Source organism: Rhinoderma darwinii, unplaced genomic scaffold (genome assembly GCF_050947455.1).
Source record: "Rhinoderma darwinii isolate aRhiDar2 unplaced genomic scaffold, aRhiDar2.hap1 Scaffold_2251, whole genome shotgun sequence".
Lineage (NCBI taxonomy): Eukaryota > Metazoa > Chordata > Amphibia > Anura > Rhinodermatidae > Rhinoderma > Rhinoderma darwinii.
In genome coordinates this window covers 9,867-32,076 of record NW_027462570.1, presented here as the reverse complement: position 1 = coordinate 32,076, position 22,210 = coordinate 9,867, and the positions used below count along the sequence as shown (strand labels likewise).

At 66.7% G+C, this 22,210-nt stretch overlaps 1 protein-coding gene across 1 annotated transcript; it reads right to left on the bottom strand.

Annotated features, from left to right (window-relative positions):
• Positions 1-538: 538 nt before the first annotated feature.
• Positions 539-18,429, bottom strand: ZFTRAF1 (zinc finger TRAF-type containing 1). The gene is given in 4 exon segments (XM_075848167.1): positions 539-2,920; positions 17,578-17,775; positions 17,778-17,788; positions 18,170-18,429. Coding segments are annotated over 4 exon segments (822 nt in total). The 5' UTR covers positions 18,391-18,429; the 3' UTR covers positions 539-2,528.
• Between the last annotated feature and the right edge of the window lie 3,781 nt (positions 18,430-22,210).

Here is a 22,210-nt window from a genome sequence, read left to right as displayed (position 1 = left end):
CCCCCATAACAATGCCAGCCACAGCGTCCCCCATAACAATGCCAGCCACAGCGTCCCCCATAACAATGCCAGCCACAGCGTCCCCCATAACAATGCCAGCCACAGCGTCCCCCATAACAATGCCAGCCACAGCGTCCCCCATAACAATGCCAGCCACAGCGTCCCCCATAACAATGCCAGCCACAGCGTCCCCCATAACAATGCCAGCCACAGCGTCCCCCATAACAATGCCAGCCACAGCGTCCCCCATAACTCATCCAACAGAACTCCGGTGGGCACGTCTATATCCTGAGGGTTGGGGGCGGCACAGAGAGGCATGGTGGGCACGTCTATATCCTGAGGGTTGGGGGCGGCACAGAGAGGCATGGTGGGCCGCTATGTTCTGCTCATCTCCAGTCTGTGGTTCTATCACAACTCCCACCGTTCCCCTATAAGCCTTGCTGGCAGTTGTGCTGCAGATCGCGGACAGTCGGCCTGGTAGTCGTGTGGCCCCGCACGGCCCCGGCAGGACAGAGGACAGCGCAGCAGCCACTGGTTTGCAGGAACCATTTTTATTATTTATCAGCCAAAAATAAAGTAAAACATACAGAGACCTAGACCCCGAGGCTGGACCCGCTCCGCAGCCCCCCACTCCCGCCCAGCCCCCCACATTTCTATTTACAGCTAATAAAACAGAATGAGGCTCTAGGAGCAAGGCAGTGAGATTATAGGCTGATAACAGAGAAAAGATGGCGGCCACCTACAGAGAATACAAGGCCTGCCAGGCAGTGCGGGTGCATGGAGGATATATCCCTGCGGGGGGCGCTCCACCCTTCTCATGACAATATTCCTGGATATTTACCACCAGCTCCCCAAAAAACCCTCCAGCAACCACTGCTGGGAAATTACCCACTGCCATATAGATCATCTCATCTTCATGAAGCCCCCCCACCCATCACGTTACACTGAGGACCCCTCCCCCTGTGTAAGACCGCCGGTGACTGCAAATGGAAACCTCAATTATTTCTTATCAGTTATGTCCCATGATGCATCATTTCCAGCTGACATTTCAGAAATCTTTGCTATCCTGGGCGGAGCTTAGTTGTCACATTATAGCTGATGTAGGGAAGGGGGTGGAGTCTGGCGCTAATTTGGTGGCGAGAAAATCAGAGATACGAGATGCTACAACGTATGACCACGACTACAGGGGGCACAAAGAGTTTATACTGTGTGGGAGGAGCTTATAGACTATGGGGAGGAGTCATGATTACCGGGGTTCTCCTTTAAGGGACTTGACTGCTGACCTCCCCCTGTGCAGTGTGTGATGTGGTTTCCTGCCAGTCCCGGCCTATTCACCCATGCCTTGCCTAGAACAAGAAAATAAATTAAAGGGGAGCTAGACAAGAAGTGAATGAGCTTCAGTCTGGGACATGGGGGCTGCGTACATGATACGGTGCTCATCAAAGAAAAATAAACTTATGAGAGTAACAGAACTGGAGACGGATCCTTCACAGGCTGATCATTGTAGATCGCTCCACCACCCAGAACGGGGCGAGAGGAGCACGAACACTTCATAATCCAGAAATACTGAGAAAGAAAGATGGAGTCACAGGAGACGTCTCTAACCGACACATGCAGCCTGCAAACTCCTGAAAAGCAAAGTCATGAAATATAAAGACCGGTTTCTCCCCGCGCCTCCGGCTGAGGTCTGGGCAGGGGGGGGGGGGGAGAGGTCTGGGTGAGGCCGAGGTATGGGCAGGGGGGGGGGAGAGGTCTGGGTGAGGCCAAGGTATGGGCAGGGGGGGGGGGAGAGGTCTGGGTGAGGCCGAGGTATGGGCATGGGGGGGGGGGAGAGGTCTGGGTGAGGCCAAGGTATGGGCAGGGGGGGGGGAGAGGTCTGGGTGAGGCCGAGGTATGGGCAGGGGGGGCGAGGCCGGGGTGTGGGCAGGGGGATGGCCGAGGTCTGGGCAGGGGGGGGGCGAGGCCGGGGTCTGGGCAGGGGGGGGCCGAGGTCTTGGCAGGGGGGGGGGGGGGCCGAGGTCTGGGCGGGGAGGGCAGAGGGGGGCGAGGTGTGGCTGAGGCCGAGGTATGGGCAGGGGGGGCGAGGCCGAGGTGTGGGCAGGGGGGGGCGAGGCCGGGGTCTGGGCCGAGGTCAGGCTGAGGCCGAGGTATGGGCAGGGGGGGCCGAGGTCAGGGCAGGGGGGGCCGAGGTCTGGGCGGGGGGCCGAGGTCAGGGCAGAGGGGAGCGAGGTGTGGCTGAGGCCGAGGTATGGGCAGGGGGGGGCGAGGCTGAGGTCTGGGCAGGGGGGGGCGAGGCTGAGGTCTGGGCAGGGGGGGCGGGAGGAGTTCTGGGGGGGGTGAGGTCTGGGCAGAGAGGGGGTGAGGTCTGGGCAGGGGGGCGGGGGGGGTGAGGTCTGGGCAGAGAGGGGGTGAGGTCTGGGCAGGGGGGGCGGGAGGAGTTCTGGGGGGGGTGAGGTCTGGGCAGAGAGGGGGTGAGGTCTGGGCAGAGAGGGGGTGAGGTCTGGGCAGGGGGGTGAGGTAAGTACGGTTCACTTCTGGATCTGGAATATAAAGAGCCGCAGGTTGATGTTCTTTGCCGCCAGCAGTTTGTTACATTCCACAGAGTCTATGATGGGCAGCGGCACGTACTCCGTCTCGTTGTTCTCATTGGTGAACACAAAGTGGTAGATGACCGGCTGGATCTTGACGTCATCGTAAGGACCTTTGAGCAGCAGGAATGAGCACTCCATGGGGGAGTTGATCTTGCTTTTTAGGATGAGCTGGAAGGAGAGGGTTCGCTTGCAGGACAAGTTGGGGTTCCTCTCGGAGTCGTTGACGCGGGCCTTCAGCACCCAGGTCTGGTTGAGCACGGTGAAGCGTGGAGTCTCATAGTACAGGCGTGTGATGAAGTCGTCTGTTCTGTAAGGTCGGAACTGGACCTCTATGACAGGAGAGAGAAGAACAATTACCTGGTGCAGTTATGTCCGGCACCTTCCCCCGACTACACCAGGTTACCTGTTACCGGCGAGCGCTCCGCGGTGGCTCCTGCCTCATAAAAGGGGAAAGGGAGATGAATGCGCTAACTACATAGGTAAAACACAAGCAGCACAGTGTGCAAGCGGCAGACCGGCACCTCGTGGAGCAGTACAGTGTGCGAGCGGCAGAGCGGCACCTCGTGGAGCAGTACAGTGTGCGAGCGGCAGAGCGGCACCTCGTGGAGCAGTACAGTGTGCGAGCGGCAGAGCGGCACCTCGTGGAGCAGTACAGTGTGCGAGCGGCAGAGCGGCACCTCGTGGAGCAGTACAGTGTGCGAGCGGCAGAGCGGCACCTCGTGGAGCAGCACAGTGTGCGAGCGGCAGAACGGCACCTCGTGGAGAAGCAGTGTGCGAGCGGCAGACCGGCACCTCGTGGAGAAGCAGTGTGCGAGCGTCAGACCGGCACCTCGTGGAGCAGCACAGTGTGCGAGCGGCAGACCGGCACCTCGTGGAGCAGCACAGTGTGCGAGCGGCAGACCGGCACCTCGCGGAGCAGCACAGTGTGCGAGCGGCAGACCGGCACCTCGTGGAGCGGCACAGTGTGCGAGCGGCAGAACGGCACCTCGTGGAGAAGCAGTGTGCGAGCGGCAGACCGGCACCTCGTGGAGCGGCACAGTGTGCGAGCGGCAGACCGGCACCTCGTGGAGCGGCACAGTGTGCGGGCGTCAGACCGGCACCTCGTGGAGCGGCACAGTGTGCGAGCGTCAGACCGGCAACTCGTGGAGCGGCACAGTGTGCGAGCGTCAGACCGGCACCTCGTGGAGCGGCACAGTGTGCGAGCGTCAGACCGGCACCTCGTGGAGCGGCACAGTGTGCGAGCGTCAGACCGGCACCTCGTGGAGCAGCACAGTGCGCGAGCGTCAGACCGGCACCTCGTGGAGCAGCACAGTGCGCGAGCGTCAGACCGGCACCTCGTGGAGCAGCACAGTGCGCGAGCGTCAGACCGGCACCTCGTGGAGCAGTACAGTGTGCGAGCGGCAGACCGGCACCTCGTGGAGAAGCAGTGTGCGAGCGGCAGACCGGCACCTCGTGGAGCAGCACAGTGTGCGAGCGTCAGACCGGCACCTCGTGGAGCAGCACAGTGTGCGAGCGTCAGACCGGCACCTCGTGGAGCGGCAGTGTGCGAGCGGCACCTCGTGGAGCGGTACAGTGTGCGAGCGGCAGAGCGGCACCTCGTGGAGCGGTACAGTGTGCAAGCGGCAGACCGGCACCTCGTGGAGCAGCACAGTGTGCGAGCGTCAGACCGGCACCTCGTGGAGCAGCACAGTGTGCGAGCGTCAGACCGGCACCTCGTGGAGCGGCAGTGTGCGAGCGGCACCTCGTGGAGCGGTACAGTGTGCGAGCGGCAGAGCGGCACCTCGTGGAGCGGTACAGTGTGCGAGCGGCAGACCGGCACCTCGTGGAGCGGCACAGTGTGCGAGCGGCAGACCGGCACCTCGTGGAGCAGCAGTGTGCGAGCGGCAGAGCGGCACCTCGTGGAGCAGCACAGTGTGGGAGCGGCAGACCGGCACCTCGTGGAGCAGCACAGTGTGCGAGCGGCAGACCGGCACCTCGTGGAGCAGCACAGTGTGCGAGCGTCAGACCGGCACCTCGTGGAGCAGTACAGTGCGCGAGCGGCAGACCGGCACCTCGTGGAGCAGCACAGTGTGCGAGCGGCAGAACGGCACCTCGTGGAGAAGCAGTGTGCGAGCGGCAGACCGGCACCTCGTGGAGAAGCAGTGTGCGAGCGGCAGACCGGCACCTCGTGGAGCAGCACAGTGTGCGAGCGGCACCTCGTGGAGCAGCACAGTGTGCGAGCGGCAGACCGGAACCTCGTGGAGCAGTACAGTGTGCGAGCGGCAGACCGGCACCTCGTGGAGCAGCAGTGTGCGAGCGGCAGAGCGGCACCTCGTGGAGCAGCACAGTGTGGGAGCGGCAGAGCGGCACCTCGTGGAGCAGCACAGTGTGCAAGCGGCAGAGCGGCACCTCGTGGAGCAGCACAGTGCGCGAGCGTCAGACCGGCACCTCGTGGAGCAGTACAGTGCGCGAGCGGCAGACCGGCACCTCGTGGAGCAGCACAGTGTGCGAGCGGCAGAACGGCACCTCGTGGAGAAGCAGTGTGCGAGCGGCAGACCGGCACCTCGTGGAGAAGCAGTGTGCGAGCGGCAGACCGGCACCTCGTGGAGCAGCACAGTGTGCGAGCGGCACCTCGTGGAGCAGCACAGTGTGCGAGCGTCAGACCGGCACCTCGTGGAGCAGCACAGTGTGCGAGCGGCAGACCGGCACCTCGTGGAGCAGCACAGTGTGCGAGCGGCAGACCGGCACCTCGTGGAGAAGCAGTGTGCGAGCGGCAGACCGGCACCTCGTGGAGCAGCACAGTGTGCGAGCGTCAGACCGGCACCTCGTGGAGCAGCACAGTGTGCGAGCGGCAGACCGGCACCTCGTGGAGCAGCACAGTGTGCGAGCGTCAGACCGGCACCTCGTGGAGCAGCACAGTGTGCGAGCGGCAGAGCGGCACCTCGTGGAGCAGTACAGTGTGCGAGCGGCAGAACGGCACCTCGTGGAGCAGCACAGTGTGCGAGCGGCAGAGCGGCACCTCGTGGAGCAGTACAGTGTGCGAGCGGCAGAACGGCACCTCGTGGAGCAGTAGTGTGCGAGCGGCAGACCGGAACCTCGTGGAGCAGCACAGTGTGCGAGCGGCAGACCGGAACCTCGTGGAGCAGTACAGTGTGCGAGCGGCAGACCGGCACCTCGTGGAGCAGCAGTGTGCGAGCGGCACCTCGTGGAGCAGCACAGTGTGGGAGCGGCAGAGCGGCACCTCGTGGAGCAGCACAGTGTGCGAGCGGCAGAGCGGCACCTCGTGGACCAGCACAGTGTGCAAGCGGCAGAGCGGCACCTCGTGGAGCAGTACAGTGCGCGAGCGGCAGACCGGCACCTCGTGGAGCAGCACAGTGTGCGAGCGGCAGAACGGCACCTCGTGGAGAAGCAGTGTGCGAGCGGCAGACCGGCACCTCGTGGAGAAGCAGTGTGCGAGCGGCAGACCGGCACCTCGTGGAGCAGCACAGTGTGCGAGCGGCACCTCGTGGAGCAGCACAGTGTGCGAGCGTCAGACCGGCACCTCGTGGAGCAGCACAGTGTGCGAGCGGCAGACCGGCACCTCGTGGAGCAGCACAGTGTGCGAGCGGCAGACCGGCACCTCGTGGAGCAGCACAGTGTGCGAGCGGCAGACCGGCACCTCGTGGAGAAGCAGTGTGCGAGCGGCAGACCGGCACCTCGTGGAGCAGCACAGTGTGCGAGCGTCAGACCGGCACCTCGTGGAGCAGCACAGTGTGCGAGCGGCAGACCGGCACCTCGTGGAGCAGCACAGTGTGCGAGCGTCAGACCGGCACCTCGTGGAGCAGCACAGTGTGCGAGCGGCAGAGCGGCACCTCGTGGAGCAGTACAGTGTGCGAGCGGCAGAACGGCACCTCGTGGAGCAGCACAGTGTGCGAGCGGCAGAGCGGCACCTCGTGGAGCAGTACAGTGTGCGAGCGGCAGAACGGCACCTCGTGGAGCAGTAGTGTGCGAGCGGCAGACCGGAACCTCGTGGAGCAGCACAGTGTGCGAGCGGCAGACCGGAACCTCGTGGAGCAGTACAGTGTGCGAGCGGCAGACCGGCACCTCGTGGAGCAGCAGTGTGCGAGCGGCACCTCGTGGAGCAGCACAGTGTGGGAGCGGCAGAGCGGCACCTCGTGGAGCAGCACAGTGTGCGAGCGGCAGAGCGGCACCTCGTGGACCAGCACAGTGTGCGAGCGTCAGACCGGCACCTCGTGGAGCAGTACAGTGCGCGAGCGGCAGACCGGCACCTCGTGGAGCAGCACAGTGTGCGAGCGGCAGACCGGCACCTCGTGGAGCAGCACAGTGTGCGAGCGGCAGAGCGGCACCTCGTGGAGCAGCACAGTGTGCGAGCGGCAGAGCGGCACCTCGTGGAGCAGCACAGTGTGCGAGCGTCAGACCGGCACCTCGTGGAGCAGCACAGTGTGCGAGCGTCAGACCGGCACCTCGTGGAGCAGCACAGTGTGCGAGCGGCAGACCGGCACCTCGTGGAGCAGCACAGTGTGCGAGCGGCACCTCGTGGAGCAGCAGTGTGCGAGCGTCAGAACGGCACCTCGTGGAGAAGCAGTGTGCGAGCGGCAGACCGGCACCTCGTGGAGCAGCACAGTGTGCGAGCGGCAGACCGGCACCTCGTGGAGCAGCACAGTGTGCGAGCGTCAGACCGGCACCTCGTGGAGCAGCACAGTGTGCGAGCGGCAGACCGGCACCTCGTGGAGCAGCACAGTGTGCGAGCGGCACCTCGTGGAGCAGCAGTGTGCGAGCGTGAGACCGGCACCTCGTGGAGCAGTACAGTGTGCGAGCGGCAGACCGGCACCTCGTGGAGCAGCACAGTGTGCGAGCGGCAGACCGGCACCTCGTGGAGCAGCACAGTGTGCGAGCGGCAGAACGGCACCTCGTGGAGAAGCGTGTGCGAGCGGCAGACCGGCACCTCGTGGAGCAGCACAGTGTGCGAGCGGCAGACCGGCACCTCGCGGAGCAGCACAGTGTGCGAGCGGCAGACCGGCACCTCGTGGAGCGGCACAGTGTGCGAGCGGCAGAACGGCACCTCGTGGAGAAGCAGTGTGCGAGCGGCAGACCGGCACCTCGTGGAGCGGCCACAGTGTGCGAGCGGCAGACCGGCACCTCGTGGAGCGGCACAGTGTGCGGGCGTCAGACCGGCACCTCGTGGAGCGGCACAGTGTGCGAGCGTCAGACCGGCAACTCGTGGAGCGGCACAGTGTGCGAGCGTCAGACCGGCACCTCGTGGAGCGGCACAGTGTGCGAGCGTCAGACCGGCACCTCGTGGAGCGGCACAGTGTGCGAGCGTCAGACCGGCACCTCGTGGAGCAGCACAGTGCGCGAGCGTCAGACCGGCACCTCGTGGAGCAGCACAGTGCGCGAGCGTCAGACCGGCACCTCGTGGAGCAGCACAGTGCGCGAGCGTCAGACCGGCACCTCGTGGAGCAGTACAGTGTGCGAGCGGCAGACCGGCACCTCGTGGAGAAGCAGTGTGCGAGCGGCAGACCGGCACCTCGTGGAGCAGCACAGTGTGCGAGCGTCAGACCGGCACCTCGTGGAGCAGCACAGTGTGCGAGCGTCAGACCGGCACCTCGTGGAGCGGCAGTGTGCGAGCGGCACCTCGTGGAGCGGTACAGTGTGCGAGCGGCAGAGCGGCACCTCGTGGAGCGGTACAGTGTGCAAGCGGCAGACCGGCACCTCGTGGAGCAGCACAGTGTGCGAGCGTCAGACCGGCACCTCGTGGAGCAGCACAGTGTGCGAGCGTCAGACCGGCACCTCGTGGAGCGGCAGTGTGCGAGCGGCACCTCGTGGAGCGGTACAGTGTGCGAGCGGCAGAGCGGCACCTCGTGGAGCGGTACAGTGTGCGAGCGGCAGACCGGCACCTCGTGGAGCGGCACAGTGTGCGAGCGGCAGACCGGCACCTCGTGGAGCAGCACAGTGTGCGAGCGTCAGACCGGCACCTCGTGGAGCAGTACAGTGCGCGAGCGGCAGACCGGCACCTCGTGGAGCAGCACAGTGTGCGAGCGGCAGAACGGCACCTCGTGGAGAAGCAGTGTGCGAGCGGCAGACCGGCACCTCGTGGAGAAGCAGTGTGCGAGCGGCAGACCGGCACCTCGTGGAGCAGCACAGTGTGCGAGCGGCACCTCGTGGAGCAGCACAGTGTGCGAGCGGCAGACCGGAACCTCGTGGAGCAGTACAGTGTGCGAGCGGCAGACCGGCACCTCGTGGAGCAGCAGTGTGCGAGCGGCAGAGCGGCACCTCGTGGAGCAGCACAGTGTGGGAGCGGCAGAGCGGCACCTCGTGGAGCAGCACAGTGTGCAAGCGGCAGAGCGGCACCTCGTGGAGCAGCACAGTGCGCGAGCGTCAGACCGGCACCTCGTGGAGCAGTACAGTGCGCGAGCGGCAGACCGGCACCTCGTGGAGCAGCACAGTGTGCGAGCGGCAGAACGGCACCTCGTGGAGAAGCAGTGTGCGAGCGGCAGACCGGCACCTCGTGGAGAAGCAGTGTGCGAGCGGCAGACCGGCACCTCGTGGAGCAGCACAGTGTGCGAGCGGCACCTCGTGGAGCAGCACAGTGTGCGAGCGTCAGACCGGCACCTCGTGGAGCAGCACAGTGTGCGAGCGGCAGACCGGCACCTCGTGGAGCAGCACAGTGTGCGAGCGGCAGACCGGCACCTCGTGGAGAAGCAGTGTGCGAGCGGCAGACCGGCACCTCGTGGAGCAGCACAGTGTGCGAGCGTCAGACCGGCACCTCGTGGAGCAGCACAGTGTGCGAGCGGCAGACCGGCACCTCGTGGAGCAGCACAGTGTGCGAGCGTCAGACCGGCACCTCGTGGAGCAGCACAGTGTGCGAGCGGCAGAGCGGCACCTCGTGGAGCAGTACAGTGTGCGAGCGGCAGAACGGCACCTCGTGGAGCAGCACAGTGTGCGAGCGGCAGAGCGGCACCTCGTGGAGCAGTACAGTGTGCGAGCGCAGAACGGCACCTCGTGGAGCAGTAGTGTGCGAGCGGCAGACCGGAACCTCGTGGAGCAGCACAGTGTGCGAGCGGCAGACCGGAACCTCGTGGAGCAGTACAGTGTGCGAGCGGCAGACCGGCACCTCGTGGAGCAGCAGTGTGCGAGCGGCACCTCGTGGAGCAGCACAGTGTGGGAGCGGCAGAGCGGCACCTCGTGGAGCAGCACAGTGTGCGAGCGGCAGAGCGGCACCTCGTGGACCAGCACAGTGTGCAAGCGGCAGAGCGGCACCTCGTGGAGCAGTACAGTGCGCGAGCGGCAGACCGGCACCTCGTGGAGCAGCACAGTGTGCGAGCGGCAGAACGGCACCTCGTGGAGAAGCAGTGTGCGAGCGGCAGACCGGCACCTCGTGGAGAAGCAGTGTGCGAGCGGCAGACCGGCACCTCGTGGAGCAGCACAGTGTGCGAGCGGCACCTCGTGGAGCAGCACAGTGTGCGAGCGTCAGACCGGCACCTCGTGGAGCAGCACAGTGTGCGAGCGGCAGAGCCGGCACCTCGTGGAGCAGCACAGTGTGCGAGCGGCAGACCGGCACCTCGTGGAGCAGCACAGTGTGCGAGCGGCAGACCGGCACCTCGTGGAGAAGCAGTGTGCGAGCGGCAGACCGGCACCTCGTGGAGCAGCACAGTGTGCGAGCGTCAGACCGGCACCTCGTGGAGCAGCACAGTGTGCGAGCGGCAGACCGGCACCTCGTGGAGCAGCACAGTGTGCGAGCGTCAGACCGGCACCTCGTGGAGCAGCACAGTGTGCGAGCGGCAGAGCGGCACCTCGTGGAGCAGTACAGTGTGCGAGCGGCAGAACGGCACCTCGTGGAGCAGCACAGTGTGCGAGCGGCAGAGCGGCACCTCGTGGAGCAGTACAGTGTGCGAGCGGCAGAACGGCACCTCGTGGAGCAGTAGTGTGCGAGCGGCAGACCGGAACCTCGTGGAGCAGCACAGTGTGCGAGCGGCAGACCGGAACCTCGTGGAGCAGTACAGTGTGCGAGCGGCAGACCGGCACCTCGTGGAGCAGCAGTGTGCGAGCGGCACCTCGTGGAGCAGCACAGTGTGGGAGCGGCAGAGCGGCACCTCGTGGAGCAGCACAGTGTGCGAGCGGCAGAGCGGGCACCTCGTGGACCAGCACAGTGTGCGAGCGTCAGACCGGCACCTCGTGGAGCAGTACAGTGCGCGAGCGGCAGACCGGCACCTCGTGGAGCAGCACAGTGTGCGAGCGGCAGACCGGCACCTCGTGGAGCAGCACAGTGTGCGAGCGGCAGAGCGGCACCTCGTGGAGCAGCACAGTGTGCGAGCGGCAGAGCGGGCACCTCGTGGAGCAGCACAGTGTGCGAGCGTCAGACCGGCACCTCGTGGAGCAGCACAGTGTGCGAGCGTCAGACCGGCACCTCGTGGAGCAGCACAGTGTGCGAGCGGCAGACCGGCACCTCGTGGAGCAGCACAGTGTGCGAGCGGCACCTCGTGGAGCAGCAGTGTGCGAGCGTCAGAACGGCACCTCGTGGAGAAGCAGTGTGCGAGCGGCAGACCGGCACCTCGTGGAGCAGCACAGTGTGCGAGCGGCAGACCGGCACCTCGTGGAGCAGCACAGTGTGCGAGCGTCAGACCGGCACCTCGTGGAGCAGCACAGTGTGCGAGCGGCAGACCGGCACCTCGTGGAGCAGCACAGTGTGCGAGCGGCACCTCGTGGAGCAGCAGTGTGCGAGCGTGAGACCGGCACCTCGTGGAGCAGTACAGTGTGCGAGCGGCAGACCGGCACCTCGTGGAGCAGCACAGTGTGCGAGCGGCAGACCGGCACCTCGTGGAGCAGCACAGTGTGCGAGCGGCAGAACGGCACCTCGTGGAGAAGCAGTGTGCGAGCGGCAGACCGGCACCTCGTGGAGCAGCACAGTGTGCGAGCGGCAGACCGGCACCTCGCGGAGCAGCACAGTGTGCGAGCGGCAGACCGGCACCTCGTGGAGCGGCACAGTGTGCGAGCGGCAGAACGGCACCTCGTGGAGAAGCAGTGTGCGAGCGGCAGACCGGCACCTCGTGGAGCGGCACAGTGTGCGAGCGGCAGACCGGCACCTCGTGGAGCGGCACAGTGTGCGGGCGTCAGACCGGCACCTCGTGGAGCGGCACAGTGTGCGAGCGTCAGACCGGCAACTCGTGGAGCGGCACAGTGTGCGAGCGTCAGACCGGCACCTCGTGGAGCGGCACAGTGTGCGAGCGTCAGACCGGCACCTCGTGGAGCGGCACAGTGTGCGAGCGTCAGACCGGCACCTCGTGGAGCAGCACAGTGCGCGAGCGTCAGACCGGCACCTCGTGGAGCAGCACAGTGCGCGAGCGTCAGACCGGCACCTCGTGGAGCAGCACAGTGCGCGAGCGTCAGACCGGCACCTCGTGGAGCAGTACAGTGTGCGAGCGGCAGACCGGCACCTCGTGGAGAAGCAGTGTGCGAGCGGCACGACCGGCACCTCGTGGAGCAGCACAGTGTGCGAGCGTCAGACCGGCACCTCGTGGAGCAGCACAGTGTGCGAGCGTCAGACCGGCACCTCGTGGAGCGGCAGTGTGCGAGCGGCACCTCGTGGAGCGGTACAGTGTGCGAGCGGCAGAGCGGCACCTCGTGGAGCGGTACAGTGTGCAAGCGGCAGACCGGCACCTCGTGGAGCAGCACAGTGTGCGAGCGTCAGACCGGCACCTCGTGGAGCAGCACAGTGTGCGAGCGTCAGACCGGCACCTCGTGGAGCGGCAGTGTGCGAGCGGCACCTCGTGGAGCGGTACAGTGTGCGAGCGGCAGAGCGGCACCTCGTGGAGCGGTACAGTGTGCGAGCGGCAGACCGGCACCTCGTGGAGCGGCACAGTGTGCGAGCGGCAGACCGGCACCTCGTGGAGCAGCACAGTGTGCGAGCGTCAGACCGGCACCTCGTGGAGCAGCACAGTGTGCGAGCGTCAGACCGGCACCTCGTGGAGCAGCACAGTGTGCGAGCGGCACCTCGTGGAGCAGCACAGTGTGCGAGCGGCAGAACGGCACCTCGTGGAGCAGTACAGTGTGCGAGCGGCAGACCGGCACCTCGTGGAGCAGCACAGTGTGCGAGCGGCACCTCGTGGAGCAGCACAGTGTGCGAGCGGCAGAACGGCACCTCGTGGAGCAGTACAGTGTGCGAGCGGCAGACCGGCACCTCGTGGAGCAGTACAGTGTGCGAGCGGCAGACCGGCACCTCGTGGAGCAGCACAGTGTGCGAGCGGCAGACCGGCACCTCGTGGAGCAGCACAGTGTGCGAGCGGCAGACCGGCACCTCGTGGAGCAGCACAGTGTGCGAGCGGCAGACCGGCACCTCGTGGAGCAGCACAGTGTGCGAGCGGCAGACCGGCACCTCGTGGAGCAGCACAGTGTGCGAGCGGCAGACCGGCACCTCGTGGAGCAGCACAGTGTGCGAGCGTCAGACCGGCACCTCGTGGAGCGGCAGTGTGGCGAGCGGCACCTCGTGGAGCGGTACAGTGTGCGAGCGGCAGACCGGCACCTCGTGGAGCGGCACAGTGTGCGAGCGGCAGACCGGCACCTCGTGGAGCGGCACAGTGTGCGAGCGTCAGACCGGCACCTCGTGGAGCGGCAGTGTGCGAGCGGCACCTCGTGGAGCGGTACAGTGTGCGAGCGGCAGACCGGCACCTCGTGGAGCGGCACAGTGTGCGAGCGTCAGACCGGCACCTCGTGGAGCGGCACAGTGTGCGAGCGGCAGACCGGAACATCGTGGAGCGGCACAGTGTGCGAGCGGCAGAGCGGCACCTCGTGGAGCAGCACAGTGTGCGAGCGGCACCTCGTGGAGCAGCACAGTCTGCGAGCGGCACCTCGTGGAGCAGCGCAGTGTGCGAGCGGCACCTCGTGGAGCAGCGCAGTGTGCGAGCGGCACCTCGTGGAGCAGCGCAGTGTGCGAGCGGCAGACCGGCACCTCATGGAGCAGCGCAGTGTGCGAGCGTCAGACCGGCACCTCGTGGAGCAGCACAGTGTGCGAGCGTCAGACCGGCACCTCGTGGAGCAGCACAGTGTGCGAGCGTCAGACCGGCACCTCGTGGAGCAGCACAGTGTGCGAGCGTCAGACCGGCACCTCGTGGAGCAGCACAGTGTGCGAGCGTCAGACCGGCACCTCGTGGAGCAGCACAGTGTGCGAGCGTCAGACCGGCACCTCGTGGAGCAGCACAGTGTGCGAGCGTCAGACCGGCACCTCGTGGAGCAGCACAGTGTGCGAGCGTCAGACCGGCACCTCGTGGAGCAGCACAGTGTGCGAGCGTCAGACCGGCACCTCGTGGAGCAGCACAGTGTGCGAGCGTCAGACCGGCACCTCGTGGAGCAGCACAGTGTGCGAGCGTCAGACCGGCACCTCGTGGAGCAGCACAGTGTGCGAGCGTCAGACCGGCACCTCGTGGAGCAGCACAGTGTGCGAGCGTCAGACCGGCACCTCGTGGAGCAGCACAGTGTGCGAGCGTCAGACCGGCACCTCGTGGAGCAGCACAGTGTGCGAGCGTCAGACCGGCACCTCGTGGAGCAGCACAGTGTGCGAGCGTCAGACCGGCACCTCGTGGAGCAGCACAGTGTGCGAGCGTCAGACCGGCACCTCGTGGAGCAGCACAGTGTGCGAGCGTCAGACCGGCACCTCGTGGAGCAGCACTGTGTGCGAGCGGCACCTCGTGGAGCAGTACAGTGTGCGAGCGGCAGAGCGGCACCTCGTGGAGCAGCACAGTGTGCGAGCGGCAGACGGCACCTCGTGGAGCAGCACAGTGTGCGAGCGGCAGACCGGCACCTCGTGGAGCAGCACAGTGTGCGAGCGGCAGAGCGGCACCTCGTGGAGCAGCACAGTGTGCGACCGGGCACCTCGTGGAGCAGCACAGTGTGCGAGCGGCAGAGCGGCACCTCGTGGAGCAGTACAGTGTGCGAGCGCAGACCGGCACCTCGTGGAGCAGTACAGTGTGCGAGCGTCAGACCGGCACCTCGTGGAGCAGCACAGTGTGCGAGCGGCACCTCGTGGAGAAGCACAGTGTGCGAGCGTCAGACCGGCACTCGTGGAGCAGCACAGTGTGCGAGCGTCAGACCGGCACCTCGTGGAGCAGCACAGTGTGCGAGCGTCAGACCGGCACCTCGGGGAGCAGCACAGTGTGCGAGCGTCAGACCGGCACCTCGTGGAGCAGCACAGTGTGCGAGCGTCAGACCGGCACCTCGTGGAGCAGCACAGTGTGCGAGCGTCAGACGGCACCTCGTGGAGCAGCACAGTGTGCGAGCGGCACCTCGTGGAGCAGTACAGTGTGCGAGCGGCAGAGCGGCACCTCGTGGAGCAGCACAGTGTGCGAGCGGCAGACCGGCACCTCGTGGAGCAGCACAGTGTGCGAGCGGCAGACCGGCACCTCGTGGAGCAGCACAGTGTGCGAGCGGCAGAGCGGCACCTCGTGGAGCAGCACAGTGTGCGACCGGCACCTCGTGGAGCAGCACAGTGTGCGAGCGGCAGAGCGGCACCTCGTGGAGCAGTACAGTGTGCGAGCGTCAGACCGGCACCTCGTGGAGCAGTACAGTGTGCGAGCGTCAGACGGCACCTCGTGGAGCAGCACAGTGTGCGAGCGGCACCTCGTGGAGCAGCACAGTGTGCGAGCGTCAGACCGGCACCTCGTGGAGCAGCACAGTGTGCGAGCGTCAGACCGGCACCTCGTGGAGCAGCACAGTGTGCGAGCGGCAGACCGGCACCTCGTGGAGCAGCACAGTGTGCGAGCGTCAGACCGGCACCTCGTGGAGCAGCACAGTGTGCGAGCGGCAGAGCGGCACCTCGTGGAGCAGCACAGTGTGCGAGCGGCAGAGCGGCACCTCGTGGAGCAGCACAGTGTGCGAGCGTCAGACCGGCACCTCGTGGAGCAGCACAGTGTGCGAGCGTCAGACCGGCACCTCGTGGAGCAGCACAGTGTGCGAGCGTCAGACCGGCACCTCGTGGAGCAGCACAGTGTGCGAGCGTCAGACCGGCACCTCGTGGAGCAGCACAGTGTGCGAGCGTCAGACCGGCACCTCGTGGAGCAGCACAGTGTGCGAGCGTCAGACCGACACCTCGTGGAGCAGCACAGTGTGCGAGCGTCAGACCGGCACCCTCGTGGAGCAGCACAGTGTGCGAGCGTCAGACCGGCACCTCGTGGAGCAGCACAGTGTGCGAGCGTCAGACCGGCACCTCGTGGAGCAGCACAGTGTGGCGAGCGTCAGACCGGCACCTCGTGGAGCAGCACAGTGTGCGAGCGTCAGACCGGCACCTCGTGGAGCAGCACAGTGTGCGAGCGTCAGACCGGCACCTCGTGGAGCAGCACAGTGTGCGAGCGTCAGACCGGCACCTCGTGGAGCAGCACAGTGTGCGAGCGGCAGACCGGCACCTCGTGGAGCAGCACAGTGTGCGAGCGGCACCTCGTGGAGCAGTACAGTGTGCGAGCGGCAGAGCGGCACCTCGTGGAGCAGCACAGTGTGCGAGCGGCAGACCGGCACCTCGTGGAGCAGCACAGTGTGCGAGCGGCAGAGCGGCACCTCGTGGAGCAGCACAGTGTGCGACCGGCACCTCGTGGAGCAGCACAGTGTGCGAGCGGCAGAGCGGCACCTCGTGGAGCAGTACAGTGTGCGAGCGTCAGACCGGCACCTCGTGGAGCAGTACAGTGTGCGAGCGTCAGACCGGCACCTCGTGGAGCAGCACAGTGTGCGAGCGGCACCTCGTGGAGCAGCACAGTGTGCGAGCGGCAGACCGGCACCTCGTGGAGCAGCACAGTGTGCGAGCGTCAGACCGGCACCTCGTGGAGCAGCACAGTGTGCGAGCGTCAGACCGGCACCTCGTGGAGCAGCACAGTTGCGAGCGTCAGACCGGCACCTCGTGGAGCAGCACAGTGTGCGAGCGGCAGAGCGGCACCTCGTGGAGCAGCACAGTGTGCGAGCGGCAGAGCGGCACCTCGTGGAGCAGCACAGTGTGCGAGCGGCAGAACGGCACCTCGTGGAGCAGCACAGTGTGCGAGCGGCAGAACGGCACCTCGTGTGCAGTCATACACCAAACCACAAAATTCACTAACAGACAGACCGCCAGCCCCCGGGAGGGATCAGTGCGCTTCCCCCGCGTCCTTCCTTCGACGTCCCGCTTGTTTTATTATTGATGCTGGGAAATATTGCGCTTCGTTGAGATGTTAGAAGAACACACGGACAGCGCCACTTCAGAAATTCAGGCAACTTTATTCCAACCAGATGGCGGTGCAGAACGAGAAGATGTCACAGCACCGATCTCCAGGCCACAGGAGTCCTAAGAACCTCCACCAACATCACAGTGTAGACGTGGGAGGGAGCTGCACTCACTTACCTGTGCCCCCAGCTGTAATCACTGCCTAACCCCCATCACTAGCACTACCGAGTGCCCTGGACTACACAGAAGAGCTCCAGAGAGAGGACATGGGGCGCCCCAATACTATCCAGTCTCTACTGTACACAGCCGTACCTGCCCCGGACATAGAGCGGCACCGCGGCGGCACCACCGCTCCATTCCATCCCCGCACAGGCTGCGCGGCGTCCTCACTACGCTGGAAGGTCAGCGCCGGCCACTTCAGGATTATATAGAGTCCGCGTTGTCCGCACAATAGAACGCAGCGGCCTGACTTGGTGAAGGAGGTCGGTTACGGCTTATACCTGGGGGGTCCTCTCCATCATCTTCTGGTCCTCAACATCATAGACAGGGCGCTCGGCCGGATAACTACACTGCGCACCGAGGGGATACACGGAGACCTCAAGGGCCACGTCATAAAGATCAGCAGCTAAATCTCAGTGACAGCTGCCGCTCTTCATGTCCTTGGTGACACGTAACACGAGGGGACGCCGGACTACCACGTGGTACCCAGGCTCTCCAGAGGCTCAGATCCTGAGCGACACCTACAAAGCTGAAGAGTGCCGGACAGCACGCAGCGCCCACCCGACAGCACGCAGCGCCCGCCCGACAGCACGCAGCGCCCGCCGGACTCCGTACCTGTGTATCCGATCTTCTCGAAGCTCAGCAGCCCGAAGATACTGTTGTACAGCTGCATCTCCTTCTTGTGGGTTTGGTCCATCTCGTCCAGGATCTCCATCAGCTCGTTGCCGGTCTTGCTGGGGTGACAGCACTCGGATTCATGCACGGGCAGCTCATGGTACGGACCCTGCCATGGACAGCCGATCCTCTTGTATTACACAGCGTTACTCTGCAGGGAGAGAGGTCACATCACGCAATGACAGCTGCTAGCGGGGTCCACATAATAACTGACAGGTGGGGTGAGGGGCCACGTCTGGTTATATACTGTACAGCCAAGAAATCAGGACATCTGGGGTTAAACCAGCAGGCGCTCAGTACAGCCACACTGATTGGAGGAGAGCTGCTGACTACTCCGCCCACAAGAGGTTGGGGAGGCTGTTTAACCCTTTCTGGGGCGTTTATAAATACCTTTACCAATGGCAGCAGCCGACCTTACAAGAGAGGTCCTGTATTATGGACAATAAAAGTGAGTGTGGCCCTTTAACAGCGCCCCCCCCCCCCCCCCATACTCCCGGTATTTATGAGCACGCACGGTGGCCGTGTCTCGTACCGGTCCTGACACTCCTCCTTCTTGTGTCTGTCCAGCAGCGAGCGCGGGAACGCTTTCATGCAGAAGCCGCAGTCGGAGGGCAGCTCGCTCACCGCCTTCTCCACCGCCAGGTTCCGGCAGCACAGGCTCTTGCTGATCTCGCAGCGGCAGTTGGGGCACGTGGCCTGCTCCTCCTTCAGCCGGGCGTCTGCCAGGAGATGAATGAAACACCCGGCGCACATCAGGTGCCCATTGGTGCACTGCGGAGAAGGCAAATGTGTGAGGAGCAGAGCGGCCGCGTCAATGTCCACGCCAATCACACGACAGCGGAGCCACGGAACCGAGTCCTCCCCCCCCCGCCCGGTGACAGAGGGGCTAGAGGACCGTGGCGGCCGGAAATCACCGGGCAGTCCTATGTAAATACAATTACTGCAGCTTTCTAAGGCCTCGTTCACATCTGCGTTGGGCTCCCGTTCTGATGTTCCGTAGTCGACTACACTATTGCGGCCGGCGCAATCACGGGGGGAGGGGCAGTGATGGAGGTGACGGCGGGGGGAGGAGCAGTGATGGGGGTGACGGCGGGGGGAGGAGCAGTGATGGGGTGACGGCGGGGGGAGGAACAGTGATGGGGGTGACGGCGGGGGGAGGAACAGTGATGGGGGTGACGGCGGGGGGAGGAGCAGTGATGGGGGTGACGGCGGGGGGAGGAGCAGTGATGGGGGTGACGGCGGGGGGAGGGGCAGTGATGGGGGTGACGGCGGGGGGAGGAGCAGTGATGGGGGTGACGGCGGGGGGAGGAGCAGTGATGGGGTGACGGCGGGGGGAGGAGCAGTGATGGGGTGACGGCGGGGGGAGGAACAGTGATGGGGGTGACGGCGGGGGGAGGAACAGTGATGGGGTGACGGCGGGGGGAGGAGCAGTGATGGGGGTGACGGCGGGGGGAGGGGCAGTGATGGGGGTGACGGCGGGGGGAGGAGCAGTGATGGGGTGACGGCGGGGGGAGGGGCATTGATGGGGGTGACGGCGGGGGGAGGGCCATTGATGGGGGTGACGGCGGGGGGAGGGCCATTGATGGGGGTGACGGCGGGGGGAGGGCCATTGATGGGGGTGACGGCGGGGGGAGGGCCATTGATGGGGGTGACGGCGGGGGGAGGGGCAGTGATGGGGGTGACGGCGGGGGGAGGGGCAGTGATGGGGGTGACGGCGGGGGGAGGGGCAGTGATGGGGGTGACGGCGGGGGGAGGGGCAGTGATGGGGGTGACGGCGGGGGGAGGGGCAGTGATGGGGGTGACGGCGGGGGGAGGGGCAGTGATGGGGGTGACGGCGGGGGGAGGGGCAGTGATGGGGGTGACGGCGGGGGGAGAGGCAGTGATGGGGGTGACGGCGGGGGGAGAGGCAGTGATGGGGGTGACGGCGGGGGGAGGGGCAGTGATGGGGGTGACGGCGGGGGGAGGAGCAGTGATGGGGGTGACGGCGGGGGGAGGAGCAGTGATGGGGTGACGGCGGGGGGAGGAGCAGTGATGGGGTGACGGCGGGGGGAGGAGCAGTGATGGGGTGACGGCGGGGGGAGGAGCAGTGATGGGGTGACGGCGGGGGGAGGAGCAGTGATGGGGTGACGGCGGGGGGAGGAGCAGTGATGGGGTGACGGCGGGGGGAGGAGCAGAGATGGGGTGACGGCGGGGGGAGGAGCAGTGATGGGGTGACGGCGGGGGGAGGAGCAGTGATGGGGTGACGGCGGGGGGAGGAGCAGTGATGGGGGTGACGGCGGGGGGAGGAGCAGTGATGGGGGTGACGGCGGGGGGAGGAGCAGTGATGGGGGTGACGGCGGGGGAGGAGCAGTGATGGGGGTGACGGCGGGGGGGGGGCAGTGATGGGGGTGACGGCGGGGGGGGGCAGTGATGGGGGTGACGGCGGGGGGGGGGGCAGTGATGGGGGTGACGGCGGGGGGGGGGGGGGGCAGTGATGGGGGTGACGGCGGGGGGACGGGCAGTGATGGGGGTGACGGCGGGGGGAGGGGCAGTGATGGGGGTGACGGCGGGGGGAGGGGCAGTGATGGGGGTGACGGCGGGGGAGGGGCAGTGATGGGGTGACGGCGGGGGGAGGAGCAGTGATGGGGGTGACGGCGGGGGGAGGAGCAGTGATGGGGGTGACGGCGGGGGGAGGAGCAGTGATGAGGGTGACGGCGGGGGGAGGAGCAGTGATGGGGGTGACGGCGGGGGGAGAAGCAGTGATGGGGGTGACGGCGGGGGGAGGAGCAGTGATGGGGTGACGGCGGGGGGAGGAGCAGTGATGGGGTGACGGCGGGGGGAGGAGCAGTGATGGGGTGACGGCGGGAGGAGGGCCATTGATGGGGGTGACGGCGGGGGGAGGGCCATTGATGGGGGTGACGGCGGGGGGAGGGGCAGTGATGGGGGTGACGGCGGGGGGAGGGGCAGTGATGGGGGTGACGGCGGGGGGAGGGGCAGTGATGGGGGTGACGGCGGGGGGAGGGGCAGTGATGGGGGTGACGGCGGGGGGAGGGGCAGTGATGGGGTGACGGCGGGGGGAGGGGCAGTGATGGGGTGACGGCGGGGGGAGGGGCAGTGATGGGGTGACGGCGGGGGGAGGGGCAGTGATGGGGTGACGGCGGGGGGAGGGGCAGTGATGGGGGTGACGGCGGGGGGAGGAGCAGTGATGGGGGTGACGGCGGGGGGAGGGGCAGTGATGGGGGTGACGGCGGGGGGAGGGGCAGTGATGGGGGTGACGGCGGGGGGAGGGGCAGTGATGGGGGTGACGGCGGGGGGAGGAGCAGTGATGGGGGTGACGGCGGGGGGAGGAGCAGTGATGGGGTGACGGCGGGGGAGGAGCAGTGATGGGGTGACGGCGGGGGGAGGAGCAGTGATGGGGTGACGGCGGGGGGAGGAGCAGTGATGGGGTGACGGCGGGAGGAGGGCCATTGATGGGGGTGACGGCGGGGGGAGGGCCATTGATGGGGGTGACGGCGGGGGGAGGGGCAGTGATGGGGGTGACGGCGGGGGGAGGGGCAGTGATGGGGGTGACGGCGGGGGGAGGGGCAGTGATGGGGGTGACGGCGGGGGGAGGGGCAGTGATGGGGGTGACGGCGGGGGGAGGGGCAGTGATGGGGTGACGGCGGGGGGAGGGGCAGTGATGGGGTGACGGCGGGGGGAGGAGCAGTGATGGGGTGACGGCGGGGGGAGGAGCAGTGATGGGGTGACGGCGGGGGGAGGAGCAGTGATGGGGTGACGGCGGGGGGAGGAGCAGTGATGGGGTGACGGCGGGGGGAGGAGCAGTGATGGGGTGACGGCGGGGGGAGGAGCAGTGATGGGGTGACGGCGGGGGGAGGAGCAGTGATGGGGTGACGGCGGGGGGAGGAGCAGTGATGGGGTGACGGCGGGGGGAGGAGCAGTGATGGGGTGACGGCGGGGGGAGGGGCAGTGATGGGGTGACGGCGGGGGGAGGGGCAGTGATGGGGTGACGGCGGGGGGAGGGGCAGTGATGGGGTGACGGCGGGGGGAGGAGCAGTGATGGGGTGACGGCGGGGGGAGGAGCAGTGATGGGGTGACGGCGGGGGGAGGAGCAGTGATGGGGTGACGGCGGGGGGAGGAGCAGTGATGGGGGTGACGGCGGGGGGAGGGGCAGTGATGGGGTGACGGCGGGGGGAGGGGCAGTGATGGGGTGACGGCGGGGGGAGGGGCAGTGATGGGGTGACGGCGGGGGGAGGGGCAGTGATGGGGGTGACGGCGGGGGGAGGGGCAGTGATGGGGTGACGGCGGGGGGAGGGGCAGTGATGGGGTGACGGCGGGGGGAGGGGCAGTGATGGGGTGACGGCGGGGGGAGGGGCAGTGATGGGGTGACGGCGGGGGGAGGGGCAGTGATGGGGGTGACGGCGGGGGGAGGGGCAGTGATGGGGGTGACGGCGGGGGGAGGAGCAGTGATGGGGGTGACGGCGGGGGGAGGGGCAGTGATGGGGGTGACGGCGGGGGGAGGGGCAGTGATGGGGTGACGGCGGGGGGAGGGGCAGTGATGGGGTGACGGCGGGGGGAGGGGCAGTGATGGGGTGAC